Source organism: Ammospiza nelsoni, chromosome 14 (genome assembly GCF_027579445.1).
Source record: "Ammospiza nelsoni isolate bAmmNel1 chromosome 14, bAmmNel1.pri, whole genome shotgun sequence".
In the NCBI taxonomy this organism is placed as follows: Eukaryota; Metazoa; Chordata; class Aves; order Passeriformes; family Passerellidae; genus Ammospiza; species Ammospiza nelsoni.
The window spans coordinates 11,731,857-11,759,687 of record NC_080646.1 but is presented as its reverse complement, the minus strand read 5'-3'; the positions used below and the strand labels follow the sequence as shown (position 1 = coordinate 11,759,687).

General features: G+C 40.3%; 2 protein-coding genes across 2 annotated transcripts in view; one reads left to right on the top strand and one right to left on the bottom strand.

The window, feature by feature from the left end:
- The first annotated feature begins 1,599 nt into the window (after nucleotides 1–1,599).
- On the top strand, nucleotides 1,600–20,201 carry AP4E1 (adaptor related protein complex 4 subunit epsilon 1). Its single transcript, XM_059482482.1, has 21 exons — nucleotides 1,600–1,785; nucleotides 2,090–2,161; nucleotides 3,019–3,142; nucleotides 3,683–3,756; nucleotides 4,209–4,330; nucleotides 5,106–5,265; nucleotides 5,754–5,920; nucleotides 6,479–6,552; nucleotides 8,618–8,740; nucleotides 8,829–8,938; nucleotides 9,189–9,332; nucleotides 10,581–10,689; nucleotides 10,825–10,943; nucleotides 11,627–11,929; nucleotides 12,480–12,594; nucleotides 12,959–13,094; nucleotides 13,665–13,920; nucleotides 14,619–15,197; nucleotides 16,548–16,732; nucleotides 17,429–17,586; nucleotides 18,020–20,201. The coding sequence occupies exons 1-21, from the start codon at nucleotides 1,624–1,626 to the stop codon at nucleotides 18,178–18,180; spliced, it is 3,453 nt and encodes a 1,150-aa protein (XP_059338465.1). The 5' UTR covers nucleotides 1,600–1,623; the 3' UTR covers nucleotides 18,181–20,201.
- A 1,549-nt stretch (nucleotides 20,202–21,750) lies between these two features.
- TNFAIP8L3 (TNF alpha induced protein 8 like 3) overlaps nucleotides 21,751–27,831 on the bottom strand; it is a 44,419-nt gene continuing 38,338 nt past the window's right edge. Inside the window, exon 2 of the mRNA XM_059481956.1 lies at nucleotides 21,751–24,756. Within this exon, the coding sequence (XP_059337939.1) occupies nucleotides 24,194–24,756 (563 nt within the window). The 3' untranslated portion in view covers nucleotides 21,751–24,193. The remainder of the gene's footprint in view (nucleotides 24,757–27,831) is intronic.

The following is a 27,831-nucleotide window of genomic DNA, read 5'->3' as shown; positions in this document are numbered from 1 at the left end:
TGGGAACAATTACTGGCGATCTTTATGCAAGGCATTAGGTGTATCTATAATCATCTGAATGTAAGTCATGTATTTTGCACATATGTGTGCACTATGAATAGTCCTCTTGATTTCAATGCAATCATCAACAATTAACCTTGCACATGCCTGAGGGTTTGTGCTCTACAAATCATTTTACACACAGCATTTATACACCACCTAAGGCAAAGAGAAGGATTTAAGACTCTAGAACCATGAAAAATAATAATAATAAAAAAGTCAAAGCTATTGTGTTTTCAGCATTTATTCAAGTTCCATCAACTTTACCAGCAGCATTTCCTATGCTCATTAAATGTACATTTTTGGTCTGCAAAGCTTACAAGTTTTTCATGCTTCTGCAATGTAATGTGATGTTTTTACATGAGCAGTTCTTAACTGAAATATTCTTAACCAACTCATTTTGTAAAGCGAACTTTAAAAACTACCAGTCCATATCTTTCATATTAGCTTCAAGGAAATGCCCGCTTTTAATACCTTTAAAAATAGTGATCCCAGTTTGTTCCTGTTGGGCTTTTCTCTTTTTCCGATAATAATTTATAGCTTTGAAATTCAGCATGATTTTCTGTCTAGATGTATGTAGGAGAGAGGGATACCTTTTCATTGGAAACACAGAGCTTGGAAAACATTGTGTCAGTTTCTTCCCCACCCTTTCTAGAAAAAGAACCCCCAGAACTACCTTTGAACTGAAATACAAGTTCCCTAGTAAAAACCTTCCCAAGAGGACAAAATGCTACCGGGGTTATGGGTATCACCTCAGATCAGCCCTCTGGAAGCCTCTCAGCATTACAGACCTCCTGATGTTCTCACCCACTCTTTAAGAATAATTTTTTTTCATAATTGGGAGGTTTAGCTCGGACATTTGGACGAATTTCTTCACAGAAAGGGTGATCAGATATTGGAATGTGCTGTCCGGGGAGGTGGTGAAGTCACCATCTCTGGAAGGGTTTAAGGAAAATTAGATGCAGCGCTCAGTGCCACGCTCTAGGTGACATGGTGGTGTTTGGTGGACTCAGTGGTCTCTATTCACCGAACCGATCCTGCGATAAGCTGGAGTCAGAACCGAACAGGTTCTGTGATAAACTGGGGTTAGAACAGAACAGATCCTGCGATAAGCCGAGGTCAGAACCGAACCGATCCTGTGATAAGCCAAGGTTTGAACTGAACGGATCCTGTGATAAGCCAAGGTTTGAACTGAACCGATCCTGTGATAAACTGGGGTCAGAACCGAACCGATCCTGTGATAAGCTGCCACACGCCGCTCATTGGAACCGGCTGAAGTGTTTGCTCCGCGCTGCTGACGCCGGGAGCCCGGCGGGCAGACCGGCGCTCGGGCCCCCTCCTCCCTCAGGGCAGCGCCGGAAGCAAAGGCTCCGTGCCCGCCGCAGCCGCCGGGGCTGCCCCGCTCCGATCGCGGGGCTCCAGCTCCACCTCCCGGCCCAGCCGGGCGGCGGGCGGGGCCCGGGGAGCGGCTCCTCCTCTCCCGGCCCCACCGCCCCTCCTCTCCCGGCTGGCACCGCCTCCCGCCCCGCACCGCCCCGGAAGGGGCCGCCCGGGCCCGGCTCTTCCGGGGGCGGCGGGTCCGGCATGAGCGACGTTGTGGAGCGGACGCTGAGCGCCCTGCCCGGGCTGCTGGGGCAGCACGATCCGGGTGCCGGCCCGGGCGGTGCCGGCGGCCCCGGCAGGGTATCGGCCTCCTCCCGGCTCGGCAGCCTCATCCGGAGCATCACGGCGCTCACCTCCAAGCACGTACGGGCTGCGGGGCCGGGCTCCTCTCCCTTCCCGCCCCGGGGGAGCCGCCGCGGGGCTGGGCTGGGGGCCCCGGGCGCGGCGTCTCCCCTCAGCCACGATAAAACCCCGATAAACTCCCCGTGTGTGTGGGTGGCCGCGTTCTGCTGCTCTGGGCCCGGGCTGGGCGAGCACGGCCGCGGTGCTGGAGGCGAGCGGCCCCCTGAGTGTGGGGCAGCGCTGAGTGACCCTGTCTCCTCTGGTTCTTCTTTCACGTTTTGCCTGTGAAAACTATGCGAGGTTAAAACAAGTTTAATTTTTCTAGGAAGAAGAAAAATTAATCCAGCAGGAACTAACCAGTTTGAAAGCAACAGTTTCAGCCCCCAGCACAACACTTGTAAGTTCTGTTAGTGGCTGCAGGCTTTGGAACAGCAACACCGAAGGTGAAGGATAGAGTGTTCTCAGTCTTTATCACAGCTGGATGTGCAGGTTATCTGCATTATAGATATTTAATCATCAGCATTAAAAAGTACCAATACGTATTTTTTTGCAGCATGGTTAAAATAGTGAGAACACTGATTTTGATGGATGTAAATAAGCAGTAACGATATGAACCTACTATCATTCTGTAGTTTCTGAAGTATTGCAGACAGCAAAGCTAGGTGATGAGCTGCTTCCATCAAATAATGCTCTTTGCAGGCTGACATTGTTCTTACAATTAGTTTGTGCTTTTTAAGAAGCTGTGCTTTGTTGTATACGCTATTGTCATGTCTGAGTTTCAGGAGATGATGTATTCTGCTTTGAATTAGTTAATACATACGTCCATCCCATGAGTGAGGATTTTTGAAGGGAAAATGAAATTTTATCTTGCATCTAGTGAAGATACCATCCTACGTCAGGGTAGTAATTGGTAAAAAGTAATAGTCATAATGCTTCAGATAATCATAATGCTTCACATAATTAATATTTTTTATGTTGGCATAATTAATCTGCTGTTGATCACATGCATACTAATCAAAATAAGAACCTTTTTAGGGGTAGAATAGGAGGAGTTCTGCCTTTTTAGCAGAAATTTAACACTGCTTTGCAGAAGAAGTTCATGGCAAAGAAAAAATTATGAATACTGAGATTTTAGAAAATGCGTAAATTCACTTGTTTCTGTGAGATAAAGTTCTCTGTTTCAGTAGAGCAGTGAAGAAGAGCATAAAACATGTTGGACTTAAAATTTTCAGTAAGTTGTTTCTGGTATTTCAGAGGCTGATGAAAGAATGCATGGTGAGACTCATCTATTGTGAAATGCTGGGCTACGAGTCTTCCTTTGGATACATCCACGCAATCAAACTTGCCCAGCAAGGGAACCTTCTGGAGAAGAGAGTTGGTATGTGCATGGAGCTGTAGCCTTTATAATGTTCTCAAACCCCCAGTTTTAAAGTTTTTCAGGATACGTAATTCATGTCAAATACAACCTACTTAAAATGTTCCTCATTTTCTTGGTCTTGTTTCGTGGTCTGTTACTTTTTGGAATTATCGAAATCCTTGGCTTGTGAGGTGCTCTGTGTGTGCTTGCAGCACCGATGGCAGGGAAATGAATTTATTTTGAATCATCAGTTCCTTCATTGTTTTGAATTGTGACACCAGTAAATAAATAATTTAAGAGAATATTTGTTAAGCACATCAAGCAGAAAATGAATTTCTGTCAGGATCTGGTATCTTTTCCAAGTAGTAGTGCAAAATTAGGTAAGGATGGTTCTGTCAGACAGATATTTAAAATAGGAGCAACTGTTATCGAGCGGGGATTTTTTTGTTGGGTTTTTGTAACTGTTTAAGTTAACTCTTCTTGTGTTACAAACAGTCTTAAAGTTTCTGTCATAAAGTTGCTTATTGCTTGAAAATAGTAATCAAGTCTGTTTTCTTTTAGGTTACTTGGCAGTTTCTCTATTTCTACATGAAAATCACGAACTGCTGCTTCTACTTGTGAACACAGTTGTGAAGGTATAGTGGGGTTTTGTAAAACAAAGAAAAAGGAAAATCTTACAGGCACAGGAGAGGCCATGTGCCAGATGAGCCAGTGGGAAAGAACACCTAGTTGAACAGAGAGCTTTGGCTGTAGCTTGGTGGGAGGGGCTGTGGGGTGAAAAACTTGGACCCATTTTTCCCATTTTGTCACACATAAATTGATTAATTTGATTAATCAATTACTTTGTCACAAGCAAAGACAGGCTGAAATAGCTTTCCCTGCCTTTTTAATTTGATCTTGATGTTCTTGCTCTTGAAGCTATATTTTAAAAGTTCTTTGAGAGGAGATATGCCATAAACTTTACTTTATAAATGGCTGTGGGTGGCCTCTCTAGGGGGGTAGTTCCAGCCTTCTTGTGAAAGATTTGAGGCATGTCTGTGCAGAATTTAAAAGTCTAATGAAAAATTGACTGTGTTTTATGTCACAGGACTTGCAGAGCACTAACCTGGTGGAGGTGTGCATGGCATTAACTGTTGTCAGCCAGATCTTTCCACGGGAGATGATTCCAGCTGTCCTGCCCCTAATAGAAGACAAGCTTCAGCATTCTAAGTAGGTGTTCATTACAGAATTTCAAATGGCCTTGTACAGCTGAATAACTTAATTTTGTAAGTAGTTTTAGTATAGTGTTTCTTCTCTCAGCTGGTCTTTTTGAGTCATCACCTTTAGAAATAAATGCTCGCCTTGTGTTTTCTCTTGGATTCTTGTCTCATTTATTTACAGCTTGACTGAGTATTGAATGGATAGCAAATTTTTTCATGGCCAGTGTGGATAGGTAAATGTAATTGAATTTATTTGCTGGAGTCCTTTTAACCAATATGCATGAAGAAGTGTTTGTTGGGTAGGTGGGGAAACACATCCAGATCCTTGAACTTCACTGACACTTTTTTCATAAAGCTCTTTAGAGAAACTAATAAAAGTGTATCTGTGGTTACCCTTAATTTGTTTGAATTATAGTTTACTATATCCCATAAAGGGAGGAAAATAATGTAATTATTGATTTGAGAGGGAATTGCAGAATGAATTAATTCAGTAATTTCTAGACATGTATTTTTTGGAGCTGCATGTATGACCACAGCCGATGAGTCATGGCCTATTTCATTGTTTATTTGGTGGACATTGTTTTAAATCATTAATCTGACATCCATCCTTACTAGGCTTTAAAGCTGGCTTTGTCACTTCCTTGCTTAGGTGGTATTTGCAAAGTCATTTGTTGCCAACATGTAAAACAGGGGTTCTCATCTCTACAAATCATGATCTGGGGTCTGGCAAGTTTTTTTGTAAAGTCAGGTACTTAAAGTTTTGTTAAATGTAAATCTCATTTCAGGGAAATTATCCGAAGAAAAGCTGTTCAAGCTTTATACAAATTCTATCTCATTGCTCCTAATCAAGTTCAGCACATCCATGATAAGTTCAGGAAGGCTTTGTGTGACAGGGATGCTGGAGTCATGGCTGCTTCTTTGCATATTTATCTGCAAATGATTAAGGTAGGCAAAGAAATAGAAGCACAACTGAATTTGGGAGATATTTTTGTGTTTTTTATTTTAAATACACAGTGTGCTCTACAAAGATGTTGCAGAAAAAAATCACTTGTAGCAGTTAGAAAAGTTAATTTATGTAGTCATGTGTTACATTTGTTTCTGCCAATCCTCCATTTAACTGGGCAAATCCACTTCTTCAGGGTCTGAATGCTCAGCATTGCTGGGTCCTTAGCTAGGGGATCTAAGTCCTACAGTGGGTTAAGGGGAAATTTCCTTGTAAATGTGTCACACCTGCTCCCTGTGCAAATGTGTGAGAAAAGAGCATAGGCTTAAAGGGAAGAGCATATGGGTGCTGAGGGTTGAGAGCAGAAGTCTGATTTCAAGAAATGATGCCATCAGTGCAGGTATTTTGATCTTACTCAAGTTGTGGATGATTTTTACTTTTGAGTTGTTGTATTGAAATATTTGAGTTGAATTTAATTTCCATTATGTAGGAAAACTCATCTGGATACAAGGACTTGACTGGGAGTTTTGTGACCATCCTGAAGCAGGTGGTGGGAGGAAAACTCTCTGCTGATTTCAACTACCACAGTGTGCCAGCACCATGGTTACAAATTCAGCTTTTAAGAATTTTGGGGCTGTTGGGAAAAGATGATCCAAGGTAACCAGATTTTTCTCTGTAAGTAATAATTTGAGATAAAGTAATAGCCTGCACCTCATAGGCTGTAAGAGGCTTTCAGTGTCAAAATTCTTGCACATTTGTTTTTAACCAAGAATTAATTTCTGCAGAAGTAGTTTCTTAGCTTCTGGACTGTCTAAATTATTGTTGTGGAATATGATTAAAATGTAATTTTACTGAGACTTCTATTACAATGTTACCAAATAACAGTGAAGAGCTGGAGTAAAACTGTTTTAAAAAAGTGCTGCCATTTTGTGAGGACCTGGTTGTCCGTGATCCTTTTTCTGTTGACCTGTTTATTTATGCAAGCAGCAAGGGAAGTGTTTTTGTTCTTATAATATGGTAAATGTTTCTTTTAAAAGCTTCAAGCATCCTGTTAAATGCCATTTAGGATCATGTTATAGAGCTCTTCTGTGTTATAGCAAATTTGTGAATATGAATAATGTGTTACAGGTTTCAATAATAGCTCTGAACTGTTTGGCAAAATAAGACTACCTGCTTATTAGTGGTGCAATTAATTGTAAATATTTTCTTAAATAGGACAAGTGAATTGATGTATGATGTTCTAGATGAATCTTTAAGAAGAGCAGAGATTAATCATAATATTACATATGGTGGGTAAGGTTATTTTATGTAATTATCAATATTTGGAAAGATAGAAAATGAGTAGTAGATTATGCTAAAATACTTACACAGTAGTTTTGAAAAATCTAATTATAGTCTTAACATTAATTGTATTCTCAAGTGTCCAACTAGTAAATAGTAGCACAAGTGATGCATTGCTGTACAACATTAATTTTTTATCATTAAAGTAAAACACATCTATATACAGGGAATTCTGTTTAGCTCAAAAGCCTTTATCCTGTGTTTGCATTGACCCTGCCCTTAATTATAGAGTCAGCTGCTTCATGGAAGCTTTTAGTGGACATTGCTTAAGTTGAAATAAGCAATAAAAGAAAATCCTGCTGATACATCTCTGTGTGGTAGAAATGTTTTGATTTATCTTTACTGCCCTGAGAAAGGTAATAGTGTGCAGGGACAGTGTCAGTTCTTTACAGCTGTGTAGGGTGTCCCCTCTGGGCACAGTTAATAAACATTACACCCCCAGAGTTCAGTGACTGTGCTGCCTGTGGAAGGATGTCTTTGGCACGTGTCTCAATTGAAAATTTCTAAAATGTAGCTGAAGGTTCATTTTGGTAGAAGTTCTTTGTCTTCTCCGTAGAGAAAGCTGGTTTTGTTGCTACTACAAAGCACAAGGAATAGTTGCACTGGTAACTTTTTTCCTACTAAAAAGTTGAGCAATTTATTCGTCTATTTTCTTTGTCTTCTCCTTCCCAGGTCTGAATACCTCCCCAAAATCCCAGTTCTGATGCTCTGGAACCCTGCTTAAAAGCTGTTTTACTAGTTAAAAAACCCTACCACCACATTTTTTAATTGTTAAACAAAGCCCTGCAGATGTGCTCAAGTCCCTGTGCTAATAGAATGGAAAGAAAATTGACACTTTGTTGAAACAATAGTGAGGAGTGAAACAGAAAAGGAACATGGCTCAAAGATGTAGATGTCTAACACCTACATCATACATATGTTGTAAAGCATTGTGTAAGCCTCACTTGCATAAAAAGGGAGGCTTTGGGGAAGTATTCTCTTTTAGTAAATAATAAATGAGGGAGCATCTGTCAGATGTTTAGAGTATTCAGCTGATTGCTTCTGTTCTTTTAGGCAAGAGCATACAAGTTATTAGGAGAAATGTTGACTTTAAATACAAACTATTTGCACTTCCCAAGAGTTAAACATTAAATTTGTTTTGAGCACTTAAAGGGGCAAAGTGGGCAGTTCATTATAATTTGTACAATGACATAGTAGTTTTTGTTTATCTATGGCAAGCATTTTATACAACTGTAGTTGATAATCCCAGACAAAAGAAAAATGTAATTCTGAGTGATTGCTCTTTCTTATAGAGTCATTGGTTATGGCAGGTTTCTTACAGGCAGTTTTGTTGTGTGCTAGTCTTTCTGAGATGTAGTCTGTAATGGCTAAGGGAGAGGGGGCTGTCTGTTGGACAGTTCAGTTAGTCACTGACTTACAAGAACAACATCATTTTAAGCTCTAATTAACTTGGGATATTAACTTGGTCTGTATCTTTGCCCAAATTGTTGCCATGAAGGAGTAACTAGTTTTTGTGTATTGTTCAGTTTATTTCTAGATTTTTCTCAAACAACTGTACAAAGCTGTTGGTTTTATTTTCTGGTTTTGTTTGTTTTGATTTTTCATTGGTTCTTTTCTTTCAAGAATGTTCTTGGGATGATTTTGGCTGTTGGTAGTAGCTAAGAAATTATATGAGTTACCAAAAATAATTTGTCTCAAATCCTTTATAGTTGCTTGTTGGCTTTCTGAAGACTGTCCCAGTCCAGTGCCTTGAGCAGCTGTAGGAGACTTCAAGGTTGGAAGAACTTTAAGGACAGAAAGTTGTTTGCAGGGGCTAATTAAAACATGTATGTACTAAAGGAGATAGACTTTTACCTGCTTTTCCTTATGTCAAATGGTACTCCCTGCTTAGATTCAGTGGGAGTGGGATAGCACTGCCAGTCCTTGAGGAACACTGAGCTCATTTGTTTGTTAAAAATTTTGGATTATAGAAGTATTCAATACACATTAATTATGTGTCTTCTCCTCCTGCAGCCATCCTGTTTGAATGTGTCCAAACAATTTACACCATTCATCCCAAATCAGAATTACTTGAAAAGGCTGCCAAGTGCATTGGAAAATTTGTTTTGTCACCCAAAATTAATTTGAAATACTTAGGTAAGGATGCCTGATTTCATTATGCTGTCTTTAATTTGGCCATAGTCGTAGCATTGCCTTACATCACTTGCAATCACTTTCATTCCAGGGTTAAAGGCTCTGACCTATGTTATCCAGCAGGATCCAAACCTGGCACTTCAGCACCAGATGACAATCATTGAATGTCTGGACCATCCAGATCCCATTATTAAAAGGGAGGTCAGTTGCATTTCTAAATGTCAAAAATTTAGGTAATTGTTAAGGTGGGGGATAAGTTTTGTAAAATGAGCAATGTAAAAATGTTATGTTTCCATAATTGTGAGAGAACAGTTAAAAACACAGTTAATGTGAAAGCTGTCTAGAGAAGCAGTGTATCTCATTTAAGAATAGTTGCTCAATTTGGTGTACTAAAGCTGCTTCTTTTTTTGAGTCCTCAGAACCAATTATTTCTTTGTGCTTTCTCTTTCAGACTTTAGAGCTTCTCTACAGGATTACAAATGGGCAGAATGTAATTGTCATAGTCCAGAAGATGCTTGATTACTTAAAAGAAAGCCAAGAAGAATATGCCATCATCAGCTTAGTTGGCAAAATAGCAGAACTAGCTGAGAAATATCCTTTTATTTTTCTGAACTAGCTGAGAAATATCCTTTTATTTTTCTGAAACTTTGAAGTCAGAGCTGAGGCACCTGTAGCACTGATACCTATCAAAGCATCTTTCCTGATCTTGTGAAGTAGGAAGTGTTAGAGCTGTGCTTCCCATCCTTTCAAATGCAAAAGAAAGCACATACAATAATGACTACAGTGTTTCTTGTGTTTCACTGAGAGAAACTAATTGCACACAAATTTTGGCTTTGGAGTTTAACGTTAAAACCTTGTGTTTTAAATTCAAACTTTGAAGCCTTATACCACAGCATAGAGAGAGATGTCTCAGTGCTACTTGAAGTGCTGTTCTGTAATTGTGGGACTGATCTTCCCTGATAGAACTCTTCATTGGTGTAAGGATTTTAAGAACAGCACACTTTGATAGAAATGAAGAAAAGATTTTTTTTAAAAATGCCATAAAAGATGAAAGTAATGATTAGGGATTTGGTTTATTATGTGCATTACTGTTAGATCTGCCACTGCCTGATTTCTGTGTGTGATTTTGTCTGATATCTTGAGTTGTAAACTTTTAATAACAGAGAGCTGCCTTATCATCCTGTTTGTGCAGTGCCTGGCATAGAGTACTGTACTAAAAAAAGCTGTTGTCCTGCAGTATGCAAAAACAAATGCAATAACTCTGAAATTTCTGTGCTGTTTAAAATTTCCGTTTATTAACAGTGTGTTTTCAGGACTTGCCTGACACAAGGCAAAAGCCAGCATTCAAAGTTAGCAAAAGCTGATCAAAAGTTAAATATATTAAAAAAAAAACAGCAAGGATTTATGTGGAGTGCTTCAAAATGTTTTTGTAAAGTTGGTAAATCAACAGCACTGCTGAAAAAGACTGTTTCTTATCATTGATCAAGTGATGCTGGATAAACAAAAGATTGGAAGCCTAGCACAGGACAAATGTGAACTTAAAATAGAGTAGGACAAATGTGAACATATTGTTCCTAATGTGTGTGAGGCCTGCATGAACTCAACTTTTTCAACAGAGTAACTTCAGGCTTTTCTAGCTGGTCACCAGTTTTCATGACATTTACAGGAAACACTTCCTAAAAGATCCAGGAATATTTCCTCTTTAGTTAGATGGAGCTGATATTTGCCCATCAGATCTCCAACTTACTGGGAAGATCACAATGGGCGTTCCTGTGGAAATATACTAAAATAGAGAGAAAAAGTTATGCCTTAGCATTTCATTCCTTAACATCTGGACACATATGCCCCTAACAATGAGTGGTTCATCCAGACAATGAATGCTGTGTTCTCAGTTGGAGGTGATGTTATACATTCTGATATCCCAAACAACTTCCTGAGGCTGTTGGCTGAAGGTAACACCCTACATGCTCTAAAGAATTAGACATGTTCCTTAATAATCTGGGTTTGTTTTCTTTTCTTAAAATGTACTTTGAAATATTTGGTAGGATATGTTATTTGTGTTTCACAGAAACTGTGCTGTTTTCTAGGATTTGATGATGAAAAAGAAGATCATCAGCTCCGGGTGTATGCAGTACAGTCTTACTTGGCATTACTTGAGGAGGAAGATAAATTGTATCCACAGAAATTCCTTCAAGTTATGAGCTGGGTAAGTTAGACACAGGTCAGAATTCCAAACACAAATTTGAGGAAACTTTCAAAGGTGATAATGTTTTTAATAAATATTTATTAAACTTTAATTTTCAGTCACTTTTACTTGAAGTCAAGCTAACATGCTGAAATCTATTTTAGTGACCTCTTTGGTGGATGAGGACTATTAATTTGTGGTTTGTGGAAAAGCTGATTTGCTCCCTTTTATGCAGGGATGGCTTAGCAGCCACCTGAATCTGACTGCACACCATGGAGCCTTTCTGTCTCCATCCAAATTAGCCAGATGTGGTTGTGAAATGCTCTTGTAGCCCTGCAAATGGCTGGCCAGGTGCTGTGCTGGTGTTGTCTGATACTGGGGAAGCTTGAGCTCCCACCCAAGGGAGAGGCTTCAGTTTGAGGAGGTGGTGATTTGTCAAGGCCTGGTTATGTTTAGCTTTCTTTTCAAGACAATTTTTTGATTTTTAAAAAGCCAGATGTTGGAGTCTGTTGAGGTGAACACAAAGGTCACTTCAACCCTTTGACATATAAAACACAACATGGTAAAGAAATAACTTGGAACATGTTTAAACAATAGTTTCTTGAATGTGAAGTGGATTTATTGTGTTATTTTTAATACCATATTCCAATCTCAAAACTGAGAGCACTGCTCTAAATGCATATTTGTCTGTTCTTTGTGAATAGGTGTTGGGAGAATATTTCAGTCTTGTTACAGATGTTGATCCAGAAGTTATTTTGACAAAGCTGCACAGCCTGCTGAAGAAGACTTTTGTTACTTCTGAAACTAAAGCGTGGATAATGGCTGCAGTCACCAAGATAGCATCACACACTTTGTGCTCAAAAACAGTGGATGAAATAATCCAAGAACTCAGCAGCTCTCTGGATACATGCCTGAGGCAATATGCCTTTGAACTGAAGCATCTGTGTGAAGACAAAGCACTGATGAAGACCTTGCTTCCATTTGATGCTAGTTGCAGTGACCTGGTGGTAAGACACATTCCAGGTTCTTTTTCATGAACCATCCATGGGGATGAATATTTTGGTGAAAAGGTGTTTCCAAAATGAATGATATTTGCAGTTCTCACTGGATGCAAGTCTGCTTAAAGTGAGTTTTCAGAAACTTCTTCAGGCATATGGGATGAATCAAAGTGTTCTATACTGAAAGATAAAGAGCCATGGTGTTTTAGTTAAGTAAGCTGGAGTAGCTTTTAGCAAAATTATCATTTCATACACTGGTTTATTTTTAGTTGCCTTTTGTTTTTTTCAAAGATGAGGTAGGCCTGCTTTAGTGATACAGTACTGCTTTTGAATTCAAAGAGTTTGCTTCCTATTTAAAATCCACTGATTTTGACCATGAAATTTCCACAGTAAATGATGGAAAAGATTCTGTCTATATAGCATCTTAACTGGTAGGTATGTGACATGTGACTTGAAGATCCTGATTTGCTGATAAGACACCATATACCTATCTGGTGACATCTGCCTCACATAGAGCAAATGCTTTCATTGTCTTTTCATTCCTTTAAATTCTGTGTAGGTAGATGCTTCCTTATCTTTTCTGGATGGGTTTGTGGCTGAGGGACTTGCTCATGGTGCAGCACCATATAAACCTCATCACCAGAGACAAGAGGAGAAACTTTCTCAGGAAAAAGGTGACAGTTCACTGCATTTATTTAATACTGTTAAATTACCTGAGAAGTATTAACAGTTAAAGTGTACAGTTAATTTATCTTCTTAAAATAATAGCATCTCAATGCAGCTCTTGTCTGTAGACAAGAGCTAAGTTCAACTTAGATTTTAGTTCCCCCTTTGTCTAGCTGATGTATATAGATTGTTGTTCTGTAGGTGAGAAAGTCTTACTGTAATCCTTGCTGTTCTAGAGGATTTGAAATTTGTGGGATTATTAAAATGAAAGCCTGAGAAGTCCAGCAGTACAGGGATATATATTTTCAGAAAATAGACCTAATTCTTACTTTTTTATGCCTCTTAGTAATTTTAAAATTGTCTGTCTTGCAGCTCTGAATTTTGAACCTTATGGATTGTCCTTTGCTTCAAGTGTGTCCTCATCTGGTGTCACTGGCAGACAGTCCCCCACTGGTTTATCTTTTGGCTCTGATATATCTGGGAATAGTGCTGAGACGGGGCACAAAGAGTGAGTTAATTTGTGTTTGAAGTGAAGTACATTTAAGCTTCTGTTCTTGTCATTGTCATGGGTCCTTGTTGCTTTATTGCATGGAACTAGAAAGAGTGCAGTTGAACTTGGAAACTTATCACATAAGAAAATCAGTTGTTGGCATCTGCGTAATACGTAGGAAAACAGCTGATGTTTCAGACTCTTCTGCCACTTTCTTCACAGACTGCAGTTGAGTGATGGGTAATGCAGTAAAATTGGGGCAGGATTGCCTGATTATTACATTGTTTGCTATTTTTTCTGCTGTATTTCTTTTTCTAGAGATAAAAGTGAGGCTAAGGTTTGCAGTGTAGGATGCTCCTTTTATTAGTGCACTACACATCATTTCCATATGCATAGTTTCATACAAATTAATAACTTCATTTATACTCAGCTAAACTGGTATGCAGAAAACCTTTCCAGAGTCTTTATATTTTACTCCTCACACTTGTCTATCAAAGCACCAAAGTAGTGAATGGTGTTTGAGTGTTGGCATGTTTTTATGAACATGTTCCTGTGGCTGATCCTGCTTTGTTTTGTTTGCCTTTTTAGGACAAATACTCTGAAACTTGAGGGAGTACGCAAGCTGTGGGGGAAAGAAGGTTACCTTCCAAAGAAAGAAAACAAAACAGGGAAAGAAAATGAGCCACAACCAGTGCCTTGTGGCAGCTTATTAGCAGGGCAGGTGGGGGAAGCTCCTGCACTGCAGCCTGAGCAAGGTGCCAGCCTGTCTGAGGAGGACAAAGAGAAGCAGCAGTTAGCATCAACTTTGTTCATTGGGCTGGGATCAAGTGCTGGTGTCAGCCTGGTGAGTGATTCTTTTGAGATTTAACACTTTAAAATTTACATATGGTCTTATTGAAAATTTTAGATACTTGTATGCAAATGGAGATCAAATTAGTGATAAGACAACCCCATCTCCCCAAGTCATTGCAAAACTATTGAGAATGGCTTTTGCAGTGTGATATTTTATTGAAACCTGAAACAGCTTGATGAAGCAACCTCTGAGGCAGGTCTGATTTGGTAACTGGAACTTTCCTCTGTTTACATGTTGTGCTCCAAGCTGTAGTGGTAGTTTTCCTGAACAACTGTTCCTTGACCCAGCCTTGTAGAGCTGTCACCATTCACTTGGATGTGAGGCTAGAATTTGAAAGCCTATGTCAAGACCATTTTAAATTTATGTATGGTAGTACGCATATTAGCCAGCTCAAATTTTGGAACTTAGCACTGGTTAACCAGATACTACCTTTGCTTAGTCTTTTATTAATAAGAGTTTTTAGTTAGTTAAGAGAATCTTGAGTCATTCTTTCATTATAAGCTAATTTAGTCCTCTGTAAGAGATACAGCAAGCCCCTTGGATCCGTTAAAATGTTTGGAATCTCTTTGTATTTGTCATCTGTTTTGATTCCTTGTTCCTTCCTCCCCTCCTCACTGCATGGTATTAACAGTAACACAGTTGGTTGCTAGGAACTTTTCCACCCATTTTTTTTTCTCTTTCCTTTTCAGATGGGCAAAGCAGACACAGCTACTCAGAAGTTCAAAAGGAAATCAAAGATAACTGAAACTCAGCAGTTGAGTGAGGAGGCATCAGACTTCCAAGCTAGTGCTGCTTCAGATTTTGATCCCTTACTTGATACAGTACCTGTTAATGTGGAAGACTCTGAGGGAAGTCTGCACACAAGGTTAAGAAAAGCCTCCCCTTCTTCTTCAGATACTGTAGAAGACAATTTGGCATTTGAAACACCTCAGTCCCTCAGAAAATCTGTGCTGGATGACAGAATTTCAGCTAACAGGCTGTCACAGTCATCTTTGTTTGCTGATGGCAATATTGAAATTTTTCAGCCTTCTTCAAGTGCTCAATGTGAAAGTGCCAATGAGACACCATTGGTCCCTTCCTTACCAGAAGAACTTGAAGAGCTTCCTCACTCTGAAGTGGTGGGACTTTGTCAGAGTGATGCCTTAGCTCTGCATTTATGTAAGGTGTGGACAGATGACTCTCTGTTGCTCATTGTTTTTGTTTCAAATAAAACCACTTCTGCTCTTCATGCTGTGAACTTAGTGTTTGAAGAAACAGAACACTTCCAGGTAAGAAACTTTGTTTCCATTGTGTTTTAAATTCACTTGGAACTTCTTGCTTTTTGCTTACATTTACCAATGCAATATTTGGTTTAATGTGGTAGCCATGCCTTTTTCCAAAGTATTTCCTTTAAAACCTGTGGTGCACCTGTTACACATAGCTTTAAAAGGAGTTGAGAGAAATCTCACTATAAACTTAAACTGTCACTGGCTATAAAAGTTAGCCTCTCACTTTTTCAGTTCACCTTGATTTTATTTGCCTCTGTGTAATGAATATTTGTGATTTTTTCATTCTGAATGCGAAAAAAGCCCCAAATGCAAACCTCACTGGTCCTGCTTGGAGTGATATGACTTGAGTTCACCTCACTGTGTAGCTTTCTTTTGTCTGGGTTTGGCTATTGTGCATTCATTTGTATTTACATGATAGGCAAACATGATGCTTTCCTGACACCAATTTGTGTAAGCTTTTTTCAGTGCTTTTTCCAAAGACATCAGTCATAGTTCACTCTCATGCATTTAGTTGAGGGTGCAGAGGAGTTGAGCAGTTAATTTTTTTACATTGGTTACATTAGAGATTTAAATATGATTGGTAAAGGCATGTTATAGTCATAAATAAAATTTCATTTAAATATTTGGAAGGATATTTAGGAATTGCCAATTGATTGATCTATCCACAGATTTTGCTTAAAAGAAGCACAGAATTATTAAGCAACTCCGCAAGTGATAACTGGATAAAAATAATTAGGTGGATTGGTGCTTTTAGAATTGACTTAATCAAGGAACTGCTAATTGGTTATGGAGTCCCTTTCCATTTCTGACTTGAATCAAACTTGTCTTGGCATTGATGGAGAGTGAGCATCTCTTGTCTAGATTTTTCTAATAATTCACCTAAATTCCCACCCAGACCACCACCATGGATAGAATTTCTGTTACCAGTTTGTTTGGAGAGCCAGGGCCTGCTGAGTAATCTAGAAATCCTCCTTTTTATTAGGGGTGTTTTCTCAACTTCTTGTTTCAGTATATGGCTTGATGTGATGCTGCTTGCTTGTATATTAGTTGATGTTGGGACTGAGCTGCAGAATTCAGATTCCTGGTTGCAGTTCTTTAGGGCTGGGACAAGCCAATTGTCAGAGATCAATTTCACTGGTGCTGTGTATCCCATAGGATGTTTGTGGGTGTTAGTGATTGATTTATCCTTCATGAGGGCTGAGATATGGTGGCTCTGTTCACTTGTCAAATACTCCAAGAAAAATCAGCAGAAATAAGAGCCACTTACACAGTTTTATAGCTGTATCTGAATCACTTGCACAACTTGACAGCAAGACTTACATTCTTTATTCCTTTTATGACATTATATAGATTTTGGAGAGTGCCACGTCCCATTTTCCTGTAATTGAAGCTCAAAGTGTGGAACATTGCCAGAAATGTGTGAGGATGAACAAAGTCTGTACACAGGCAATTCTTCCTGCTTCTGTTAGCTACCAGTCAGAGATGGAAACTTGCCTTGAATTTTCAGTAGCTTTATCATTGATGGACTTCATCAGGTAAATAAAATAAACTGCAGTTTTTAAAAACATTTGTATACAGCTCAGTGTTAGACAAGGGCAGGATGATTTGGGTATTGACTATGAAAATACAAGTCTTCACCTTGAGCAGCTAATTCAAATCTGAAATGGCTGATAAAGATAATAAAGGGTTATTTTACACTTGCAATAAAGGGGTAAAGTTCCAGCAAGTAATACAAATGCAGGGAGAATATTGACTGGAACTGTTTTTGAGGAGGTTAGCAGAACAAAGAACAGAAGGACATGATGCTTTAAAATATGGCAGAATGTAACCATTTCAAGAGGAAACAAGTGGTTTGAGTGCAGAAACCAGAACACTATATGAAAAGGTTGAAACTTTTGCAGAGGAGGAAGAAAGCTCACTCTTTTCATTTTTGAATGCTGCATTTATTTTAGGAGTAGGAAAAAACAAGTGTCCTTTGTCCACCAGACATTTCTTTTGAAGTGAAATTTGGAAATGAATTTTTTTTAAAATTTAGAAATCTAAAGCATGGCATAGAAACGTTTTTAAAACGTGAAGTTGTAAAGAGGAGGGGTTTGATTAGTTCAATACATATTTAATTACTTTGTGCTCTATTGTCCAGCTGCTTCCATGTACAGGGGTTTTTTTGAGCCCAAAGATACTCTGATTTATAAATATTGTTTGGCTAAGAAATGTGGTGAACTTCCTTTTAGGCCAATGGAAATGACTACAGAAGACTTTGGGAAGCTGTGGTTGTCCCTTTCTAATGATGTGAAACAGAACATAAAAATGTCATCTTGCCAAGATTCCCTTTCAGCAGCCCTGGACACACTGCAACAGAAGCTGAAACTCCACAGAGTTGATGTTATAGGTGAGTGAAAGTACACTGTGGGGGTGCTCACAGGATAATTTGTCCCAGGAAGACAAGTGCATGGAAGAGAGAATCTTGCAGGTTAAGGGAGGGAATGTTTGGGAGCATGGTGAGCAAGGGACTGGTGTCCCATGGACTTTGTTTGCCTCACTCAGGGGTCTGTGGGAGGGTGATGTAAAGGTACAAGTGTTCAGCAAACAGTTGATTTTACAAAGGAGAAAACTTGCACCGTGAAGAGTTTTGGGTAGGGCAAAGAGGGAATGAAGCTGTATGACAAATCTGAAGCTGGCATTTTGGCATGATTTGTGGTGATGTGTTCCATGAGTTAGAGGTAAACAGCAGACATGGAGTGTGGCAAATGCATTTTCTGTGAAGTCTGCTACAGCAGTTGTTGCTTGCTAACTGTTACTGCCTTCTTCCTTACCTCTCTCAGGCAATGAGGGAATCCTGGCCTGCCAGCTCCTCCCATCTGTGCCCTGCCTGCTGCACTGCCGTACCCACTCAGGGATGCTGGCCCTGTGGTTCAGGTCCCCTTGTGCTGCTCTTCCAGATGGATTGCTCTATCAGTGTCAGAAGGTGATGGAGGAATCCTGAGAACAATAGTGCCTGCCTTAATCCATTTGGTGTGTGAAAGCAAGTCAAAGATTTATACAGTTGCACAGATAATTACCAAAGCTAAACTAAGATACTGCTTCTTCAAGTATTAAAAGTTTTCTTCCAGCTGGCAATGTCCAAGTGGACTTGTGGGGGAATAATGGTGACCTAAATTACCCCTGCAAAAACATGCTCAGGACTGTACAGTACATTAAAGTATTGTTACCTGTGTAAGTGAAATGTATATTAATTTTGTTGTAAATGACTGAAAGTATTTATTTTTATTACACAGCTTTTATAGATGCCAACACTTATTCTTCATGGCAACTACTTAAATATGATTTTGAAGAAAACATATTTCCATTATGAGGTCAGACTTGATCAGTTATTTAATTTTATTTTGATAATTTTTCTAAAGCTATTTTTAAGCACTGCTGGCAACAAGACCCATATTGGTGGTTATATAAAATAGCTTATGTAGCAGCAAATGCATGGTTTTAAAACAGTTAAAAGATTCTAGGGAGGAAAACACTTCCCATGATCTTTGATGTTTACCATGGAAGGGATAACATCTAAATAGGTTTTTGATAGGAGTCAGGCATGTGAAATTGTTTGGAAGCACCTTGTGGGGGATTAGCTAAAGCCCTTCAGGTTAGTTCCTGTCTGCAGTTCTTCCTGCCCCAGATTTCAGTCTCATTGCCTTTCCACAGGGGTTTGTGACAGCCACTGAGTATCTGTGCATGTCTAATTCCTCATGGATCAGCTCTGAGATGACTGAGCTGGGGGCACTTGGCTGTGGACATGTTGACTCCTTGATTTTTGTTTAGTGAACATGTTCACTGCTTTCCAGTCCACCCTATAAATTTGATCTGGCCAAAATCCCTGTGCATGAAAATTCACAAGGGGAAAGCTTCCATTTATTTTTACTTGTAATTATTTCTAGCCTGGGTATGACTCATCACAGGTCTGACTTGCAGGGATGTGGCTGTGCTGTGTGTGCATGCCTGGGAACTGCAGCAGGGCATGGGGGATTAAATCACAGCAGCAAATGTGGAAAATGTGTCTGAGCAGATTGTCTCCTGTTCCTGAAGTAACCTCACAATCTTGAAAATCCAGCAATCTGAATTTATTTAGATGCTAAATGAAAAATAGTGCTGGTTAGTATTATTTATAGCTGGTCATGTTTTCTATTTAGGCATCCAAGATTGTACACACAGTTCAGACATGGTGCAAAGGGATTCTGTGGTAGAGTTCTGTACTTTGTGTGTTTAATAGTAACAAAGAACCTCTCACGTGTCAGCATTACTGATTCTCACCTGAGAAGCACTGGCTGTAAAGGAAAACAAAGTATTCTTTGATGTTTTGGTAAACATTCATGAAATTGTTGTAAGAATGTTAATGTGCTGATAGCAATTTTTCTTTTAAGTCGAGCTACTTGTGTTATCACAAGTATAATCATCCAAGCAAATTCCTTTTTTATTGTTGTTTCAGTACCCTCTTACTGAGGAATTTAAAGTGCACTGAACCTGTAAATATATTTAATGTTCTGCATACTTAAATGTTTACTTGGCACTTCAAGACAGTTTATATAAATGAAAACTGATTTATAGTGGAATAATTTCCAGCAGATGATTGCCCTGCTGGTAAATCAGACTTGTGTTATGCAATTGGACTTCTGTGATTATAGGAACTCTGATACAAATATCTGTTTGTGGCCTATGCATTTAAACCATTTCAGCAAGGAGATGTTCAGTGTCCTGGTGTTTAAAGAACTGCAAAGACAACAATGCCTTCTGTTGTTAATTAATGTTCTCTGTAACCTTTCTCACTGTATGAATAGTGTATGTTAAGGTGTCAGTATTCTGATTCTAATTGCTTTATGGTATCATCACTTAAAGGAGTGTGCAGGGAATTGTACCTGTGTCAGTCATTTTTGGATTGCCCAACAAATACTGATCTGAATCTCTCACCATATTTGCATTTCTTGCAGTTTAATAAAATTCAGTTTTATTTTAAAAAAAGTTTGATACATGTTAAATGTTCTTTTCCATCACATGTAGCAGTGTTTCTGTATATTAAGAACTATTTTAATTGTTTCTTTTTGCATGTGAACAGTGAAACATCACAGATGAACCTGTTTTCCAGGAAGGGAGATAAGGTGCAGAGAAGCAGGTTAGGAGGAAGAGAGCACATAAAGAGTTTGCATGAAGGAGTTGGCTCAAGAGGCACCCAGAGGCCAGTCAGTCTGTACTGGCCATGCTGGACTGGCAGGGACTGGCCCAAAACTGTAAGTACCAGGGGGCCTCACTGTTCCACGGCTGTGTGCCCTGTGAGTCCTGGACATGGGAGTGGGAGTCAGCAGCAAAGGGATTGTATTTGATCCTTATTTCAACTGTTTGTCAGCTTCTACCACCTCATCCCAAGTATTTTCAGGTATTTTTACTGAAACAAACAGGTAGGAAACTGGAGGAAGTGCAACATGGCAGCTTGAGGCAGGATGTTTTCTTAGATATGGACTAAATCTTTTGGATTTTATTACTTTCTGCTAAATATTCCCAAATCCTCCTCATTCTGTAAGGACCCAAAAGAGTAAATTTGTGTAATGGATGGCAGGATCTTGAGGTTTCCCTGTACTTGCAAGTAGCTCATAAATGACATTGATGGTTTCTAAATATTGGAAAAGTGTTTCTCTCTTTTGTAGAGTCCCACAGCATAAAAAACTCTATTATCTTTTTCTGTATGGGTAAGACTGTGTGTGGTCTTTTTCTGGCATTGATTTATGTAAAAACAAAAATAGACCTGCTTAAGTTATCCAGTTAAAACTTGGTTTTTGCATTTCTGTTGCTGTGGTGAAACCTAATTTTGCTTGTCTGCTTGGTTTTCTTCAGGGGGGCCTGTCTCTGAGAATATTTCCCTAGCACAAATCAGATCACATGTTCAGTCTGATGTGCAGCTCTGTGGCACAGGCACCATTTCATTAACATGTCAGAAGTGGTCACTCCCATGAGAGTTTGTTAAACATTAGCATTCTTGTCTTTATTATATAAAGTTGGCAGTGATGAAGCAAAGAATATTGTGTCCTGCCATGATATGATTCATAAAATTACCCTGACAGAAATGTTTTACCAGCAAGAAGGCTCAAAGCACCACTTAAGGAGATTGCTTTAAAGTTTGATTTTAAGGTAGTTGTCAGTTTTCTCTTTGTGCCAGTATTTCACTGCTTTCAGTATAATTGCCATGTGAGCTGTTTGCAAATCCTGAGCTCTTTCAGCCAAAACAGTTTGCCTTTGCTGGGAATAAGGACAGGAGAATAAATGTTTCCTGTTGAAATGTTCTGGTAGGTTCCAGTACCTCCATGGTTAGGACAGGGCTGTGAAATCTGTCAGGAATATGATTTCTATCTGCCTTAAATCACATCAAGCTAAACAGGGCTGAACATTTAATTGAAAACTTACAAGAAGGTCCTTGGAGGAGTGAGATTTTGGTTTGTGGCACCTGCTCTTTTGCTGCTCTTTGTGCTTGTGATACAACAGAGGTGGTAGGATAAATAAATCAAAAGGAAACAAAAAGGGCAGTAATCACACATTTTTAATCCACAAATGTGATAATACATAATATATTTAAGGTGACCTGAACATTGCCCATATTTTAGCAATGTTTTTACATACCAAGCTACAAGTACAAAAGTAAACAATGAATATACAGGATATGCAAGTATGAGAAATACTTGAAAACATATCTTTCCTTAAGGCTACTCAGATTATTTTTAAATAAAACAACAGATGTTCAGCTGGTGTGTTTAAAATACCAGAATCTGAATATTGATACTTGAAACACAGAAAAAGTCACAAATACAGGATATCTCTTTCCTTTAGACATCTTGAATGTTGAATAATCTTTTTCTGGCCTTAAAAGAAGAACTTAAATTTGTTTGCCACAAATGAAACACACAAAATCTGACATGTGCACTGGGACAGGAGCATTGGATACAAGAAATACAGTTCAAAAGCATCAGTTGACAAGTACATGCCTGGAAGAAATGCAGGTAATGATGCATGTGAATATGGCTCTGCAATGGCTGAACTTGCAACCCCAAATGTTGCTGTTTCATTTTTGTGTTGCAAAGGAGTTGTCCATCTTCATTGCAACTAAATCTATTTTTAATGGTTAAAGGAAATATGGGGGGAAAATTTATACCATTAAAAACTGTTCTGCCAATGTCTTTCATTTTTACTGTGCTTCAGATGAGTTCTCCTGGGAACAGGTAAAAATCCATCTAGAACAACCCAAGTGAGTATATCACCTGGGTGTGTGTATTCTCAACTGTATAAAGGTAGGACAGTAAAAACTTGTTACAAGAGATAAAATATGGTTATTCTGGGGTGAGGAAAGACAGAAGGATAATAAGAATTTTGAACAGTTTTCTCTTAATACCATAGTATTTGAGAATTTATTTAAATGAGAAACATATTTTTTTTTCTTATCCTAAAGTAATGAGTGATCAACCTGTAAGTGTCCCTTAGAGAGGAATGGCTTTCAAATATATTTTCTTGTCTTTGTCAACTTTCAGATACATGCATCTCTCTATCATAGTATACATGATATGGAAGGTATTACCCCCAGATGATGGCACTGTCTGCTCTCTGTGTCAGCTGAAAGGAGAGGGCTCCTGACTCTGCAGTGCCAGGAGACAGAGATGAGTCTGGAGGATAAGATGGAAAGGGGAGATTTCTGAACATGTGTTTTTCACTCTGGATCAGTCTCCACCTACCCAGGTTCTGCAAGGGGCAGCCAGAGCATCCACTCTGCTCCCACACTCCCTGTGTCCAACCATGCCTGCACAAAACCCACTTTCTTGGCAAAATGCTTTTAGTTTGAAGACATCACTATATCTTGCTTCAAAAAAACCCTAGAAAATTCACTGAAATCATTCTGAACAAAAATTCACTCCAGGAACTCACCAGAGTCACTAAGGCTGTTCTGTTTTGACAACTGTGGATATGCTACACTTGGAGGCACTGCACAAATAGTGGATGGGGTTCCTTTGTATCCCACCTCTGGTTTATTGTAGGCACAAATGTCATGGGTACATTAAACCAAGAGTATTATCTAGGCTGAATCTTTTGAGGCTCAGGGATGTAAATGTTGGTGTCTCAGGTGTGCTGCTCCTCACAAGGGCAATTTCAAAATCTTCACTGAGAGTATTTTATTCTGTCAGGCAGAAGAGTAAGAGCAGCACAACCTTTAGTCTGAGCTCACCTGCTGTTACCCAACAGACAAGCCCTGAGAGCAGGGGAATACTATACTATTTTATCTGCCTTTGAGTTTGAACCACTGAGCTGCTTTTCAAATTAAAATGAAACCTCCTCTCTGTTGTTAGCAGGTATAAAACTAAATTGATGAAACTGTTGCTTCACCGAGCAGTTCTTAAGATTTTTCTCCTGCTTGTATGATTTGTTACTCTCTTATTAGATTTATAGACCATGTAAAATCAGAGATGTTTTCTCATATTGATTCCTGATCCTTTTGAAAGGAGTGAACTTAATCCATTACAGCCCTACTTTCTGTCAAAGCCTTTTCAGTTAGCATGGAAATAATAAAAATATATGCACCAAGGGCCTTGGGGGTAAATTCCATGTATTGCTCTTGCCTTCATCTGTCTATTTTTACATAGCCATGCATCTGAGTTTACTTTCTGTTCACATGTTCAGCCTTGAACACAAAGCTAGCAAGATCATGGTGAATAGCAATCTGTGTCTGAACAATACATATCAGCAGCCTTGTTCACTCTGCTCCTTGAAAGAGACTGAATTATCTGAACAAAGCATTAAAATCAACAGCTTTCTCATTTAAGTTTTCCACTTCACCACGAGCCTGGTGAGCACCTTCTGGGCCCTGCAGGGGATTGTAGTAAGACTGATGGGAAGGAAGCTTGCTTGCCTACCATGGCTTAGGAAGGGTGGCCAGTTCTAGAGAGAAGTTTTTGGTCGGTTTCTTGCCTTGGAGCGCGGTTTCAAAGAACCTTCTCGTCGAGCAGTTTGTTGATGCCGTTGCAGATCTTTTTGAGGTAGGGCCGGCAGTCCCCATCCAGGCTGTAGAGGGCAGACAGGAACTCCACATCTGCAAAGTGGTTGAAGACGTGGTTGATGCGCCCGTGGGAGCGCGCCGTCAGGTGCCGCCCCACGAGTTCGTGCACGAGCTCCTTGCACTCGTGCAGCAGTTCTGCCAGCACGTTCCTGTCAAAGGTGTACTCCACCTCGTAGAAGCTGACGATGGTCATGGCAGTTTGGTTCAGCTTCTTCCTGAACTTGTCCACGATCTCCAGCTCTTCCTGGTTGAACTGGTTGTTTCGGTAGAGGATCCCGATTTTTATGGCCACTTTGATCAGGTCTTTCATGATTTTATGGGCTTCCTTTTTGTTCCTGGTGTGCTCCTTTGTGACTTTGTACAGCTCGTCGAAGATTTCGCTGCTTGTGTCGTCGATTAGCATGTTAGCCATGGTTTTGGTTGCCATTTTACTCAGGATCTTTTTCTGGGCTTGCAGTGCAAGATTCTTGGAGCTGAAATAATCGGGACCTGGTTTGGGAAAGAAAAAAAAGGGGAAATGTTAATTTTATTTGGTGAATTATTTTTGCAATCAGTTAAGAAAGGAAGTACCTGCATGCTTAAGTGAGACTTTGCACGTGGCACTGACCAGAACAGTCACAACTGCAGGAACGCTCCCAGCACACTTATTGGCAGGTATCCTTGGGGTTCCACCCTTGAAACATGGGTGTAAATATCTTTACACCCATGTTTCAGGTCTTGGAGCCACTTTATTTTAATTGCAATAAAGAACAGAATTTCCTGGCAGGGGATATATATGCTGATTCCATGATAGTAATTTAATTTTGTAGTTCAGTATGAAAGCTTTCTTGGCAGAGAAATCTGCTGAGATGTGGTGGTTGAAATAATACATGAAGTACCTGAGACAAGCAAAAAGATATAGTGACAAGCAATATATGAACCTTCAGAGTTACACTCTGGTCATTGGGAGGCACTGTTGTTCCATGGTAAGGCTAAGCAGATTCACAAAAATGCATTTATTTTGCCTTAATCTGTAATATCAATGCCTTGTCCTTTTGTTATCAATTTGCAAAATTATAGAATATGACTTTTATAAAATATTGGTGCCTCAGTGTATGCAGTTCCTGACAGACAAAAATATCTGAACTATTTACATTTATCAAACAAATATTGTGTTTTTTGTCTTTTACTCATATCTGTGCATTTCTCTCAGCAGAGCACCTGAACACATGGCTACTGCTGGGCTTTTTATCATGAACTATAATTCTTGGTCGAGATTAATTTGACTTTCCTCTGTTCTTCACATTAATGTTGGCTTCTAACCGATCCTCTGTGCACAAAGCAACGGAAATATGGCTATGAAGTAATGGTCCAGGTTAATACTGGGGCAGCAGAGCCTCTGCTGGATCAAAGGGCACTTTATCACTGTATGCAGGTGGTGAAGAGGGTGTGTGTCTGGGGAGGACAGCCAGTGAGCCCTGAGTGATGGCAGAGTGGCCTCTTTGCTCCCAGACACCTTCCCTGCCTTTCCCTCTCATCTGCCCTCAGTCTGTGCTCCTGCAGAGGAGGTGTCCCTGTGTCCCTGCCAGCTGGGACCTCGCTCTGCTCACCAGGACACCTGGCTGCTCCCGGGGGATGGAGGTAACCATGTCCTTCACCAGCTGCTGGGAACCCAAACCACTAAGAGATTAAAAATGACAATAAAAATCCAATCTGCCAGTACTTATTCGATTGTGGGGTCTGAGTGAGTCTTTAAGCTGGTGGGGTGAGCTCCAAGGCCCTTTCCAGCCTTCAGCACAGGAGTGCTGTCACTTCTCCTCTGCTCCTTACACCCTCGTGCCAGGAAAAAGGGGTGCTGGCTGCCAGTGCTCACTTGGAATTTAAAGCCCTCTTTTTAATTCTGATTTTCAAGTTGGATGGAATATTAAAGTTGTCATCTTTGTGCGCCACAGCTGTTAAAGAGTAACATTTAATTTCAACTGAACCACCACCTGGAAAAAAAAATTCAATGTGCTTAAAAGAATTGCCTGTCATTTGGAGAGAAAATTGTGGGGCTGAGCTGCTGTCTGGAGGAAATAGGAAAAACTGTGATTTAATCTAGAAATGATAAAAGCAGGATGAAAGCATTCTTTCACTTAGCAGTACGTGGGCATATAAATAGTATCCGTGATGAGTAATTATGTGCATTTGACACACTGAAATGGGAGATTGTTAGTGTCTGTTTCTCTAGTGAGTGCTTGCTATTAATCAAGTGGATGTAGTTGATCAGCACCTGGTTTGATCAAAAACTGAAAAGAATTGCAGTAGATTTTTAGGATATTAATTTTACTGAAGTTCACGACACTTCAGCCTCGTGCCCTTTGCCCAGGGGAGAGCCCAGCTGAATCCTTTGTGCCTGGCCCTGCTGCAGGGACAGCTCTGCAGAGCTGCTGCAGTTCTGTGCTCCAAGCAAAGCTGGCAGTTGGGGTGAGTGAAACATCCCATCCCATCCCCATCCCACACCCTGGGGGGGTCTGGGACCAGCAGAGCCAGCAGCACCTTAAATACAGACACATGCAGCTTCCCTCCCTCCTGTGTGATCTCCGAGACAAAGCTGGACTTTAAATTAACACATAAAAGCTTCTAATGAACTTTTCAGAAGGGAGAGTTGTCTGGCACAGAAAATAAAGTGTGATATATGTTTGTGTGTCCAAATTTCTGTCTCTTATCCACAAAACAGGGCAGTGTGACCATCAAACACAGTGTCCCCTCTTTTTTGGGACACCCTTGGGTTTGGTAGCTCAGACGATACCACAGGTCCCAGTGAAAGGTGCAGGCTGTGGAAAGCACAGCACAGCTGGAAACCATCAGGCCAAGTTTAACTCAGTGTTAAGGCTGGAATGCTTTTCCACAGTGAGCCCCAAGTGTGGGATCTACTATTTAATAGCACAAGACTGAGCTCCTCCTCATCTTTCTAAAAGTAAAATAAATAAATGTATTATTGCATTGCTGCTGTGGCTCCCTCCCCACTTTGTGCTCCTGCCTCTCCATCCTATCCTTCCATGGCATCTGCAGCCCCAGCCATGCCATTCCTCAGGATCCAGGCAGCCCCAAACCCTTTGGGCAGGCTCCTTTCCCCTGGCTCCCTCCAGGGCCTGTGCCCTGCACTGCGCAGTCTGCAGGAGCTGGCAATGGTTTCACCAGGAGCTGTATCCCACTCAGCTGCACCAGGCACAGGAGGCTGCAGGGGGCACAGGCAGAGCCGGGTGGGCACAGATTGCAGTGCACTGTTGAATACAGAAGCTGCAGCTGCTGCCACAGTCCCTGCACCACGTCAGGAGCTGCTGCCAGGCTCTGGAGGAGGTGAAGGGCAGCATCCACCTGCTCCAGGGCTGCCAGCAGAGCCCCAGCATGGCCTGCCCTGGCTCGGCTCCTGCTCTGCACTCAGACCATGCGTGTGGGATGGGGAGAGGGCAGGCAGCAGCCATCAGCCCCCTCGTGCATCCAGACAGCGGCGTGGGGGCTGCTCACAAAGGGCTGTGCTTTGGCTCTGGGTGTGCACAGCTTTGCAGCAGCATCTGCTGGAGAGGAAGAGAAGCTGTTTGG

Excerpts from the sequence above, each read along its gene's own strand:
- AP4E1 (XM_059482482.1), top strand. The coding sequence starts at position 1,624 with ATGAGCGACGTTGTGGAGCGGACGCTGAGCGCCCTGCCCGGGCTGCTG. Across the intron at positions 2,162-3,018 it reads CAGCCCCCAGCACAACACTT|AGGCTGATGAAAGAATGCAT; the intron begins GTAAGTTCTGTT and ends CTGGTATTTCAG. Across the intron at positions 17,587-18,019 it reads CCACAGAGTTGATGTTATAG|GCAATGAGGGAATCCTGGCC; the intron begins GTGAGTGAAAGT and ends TACCTCTCTCAG.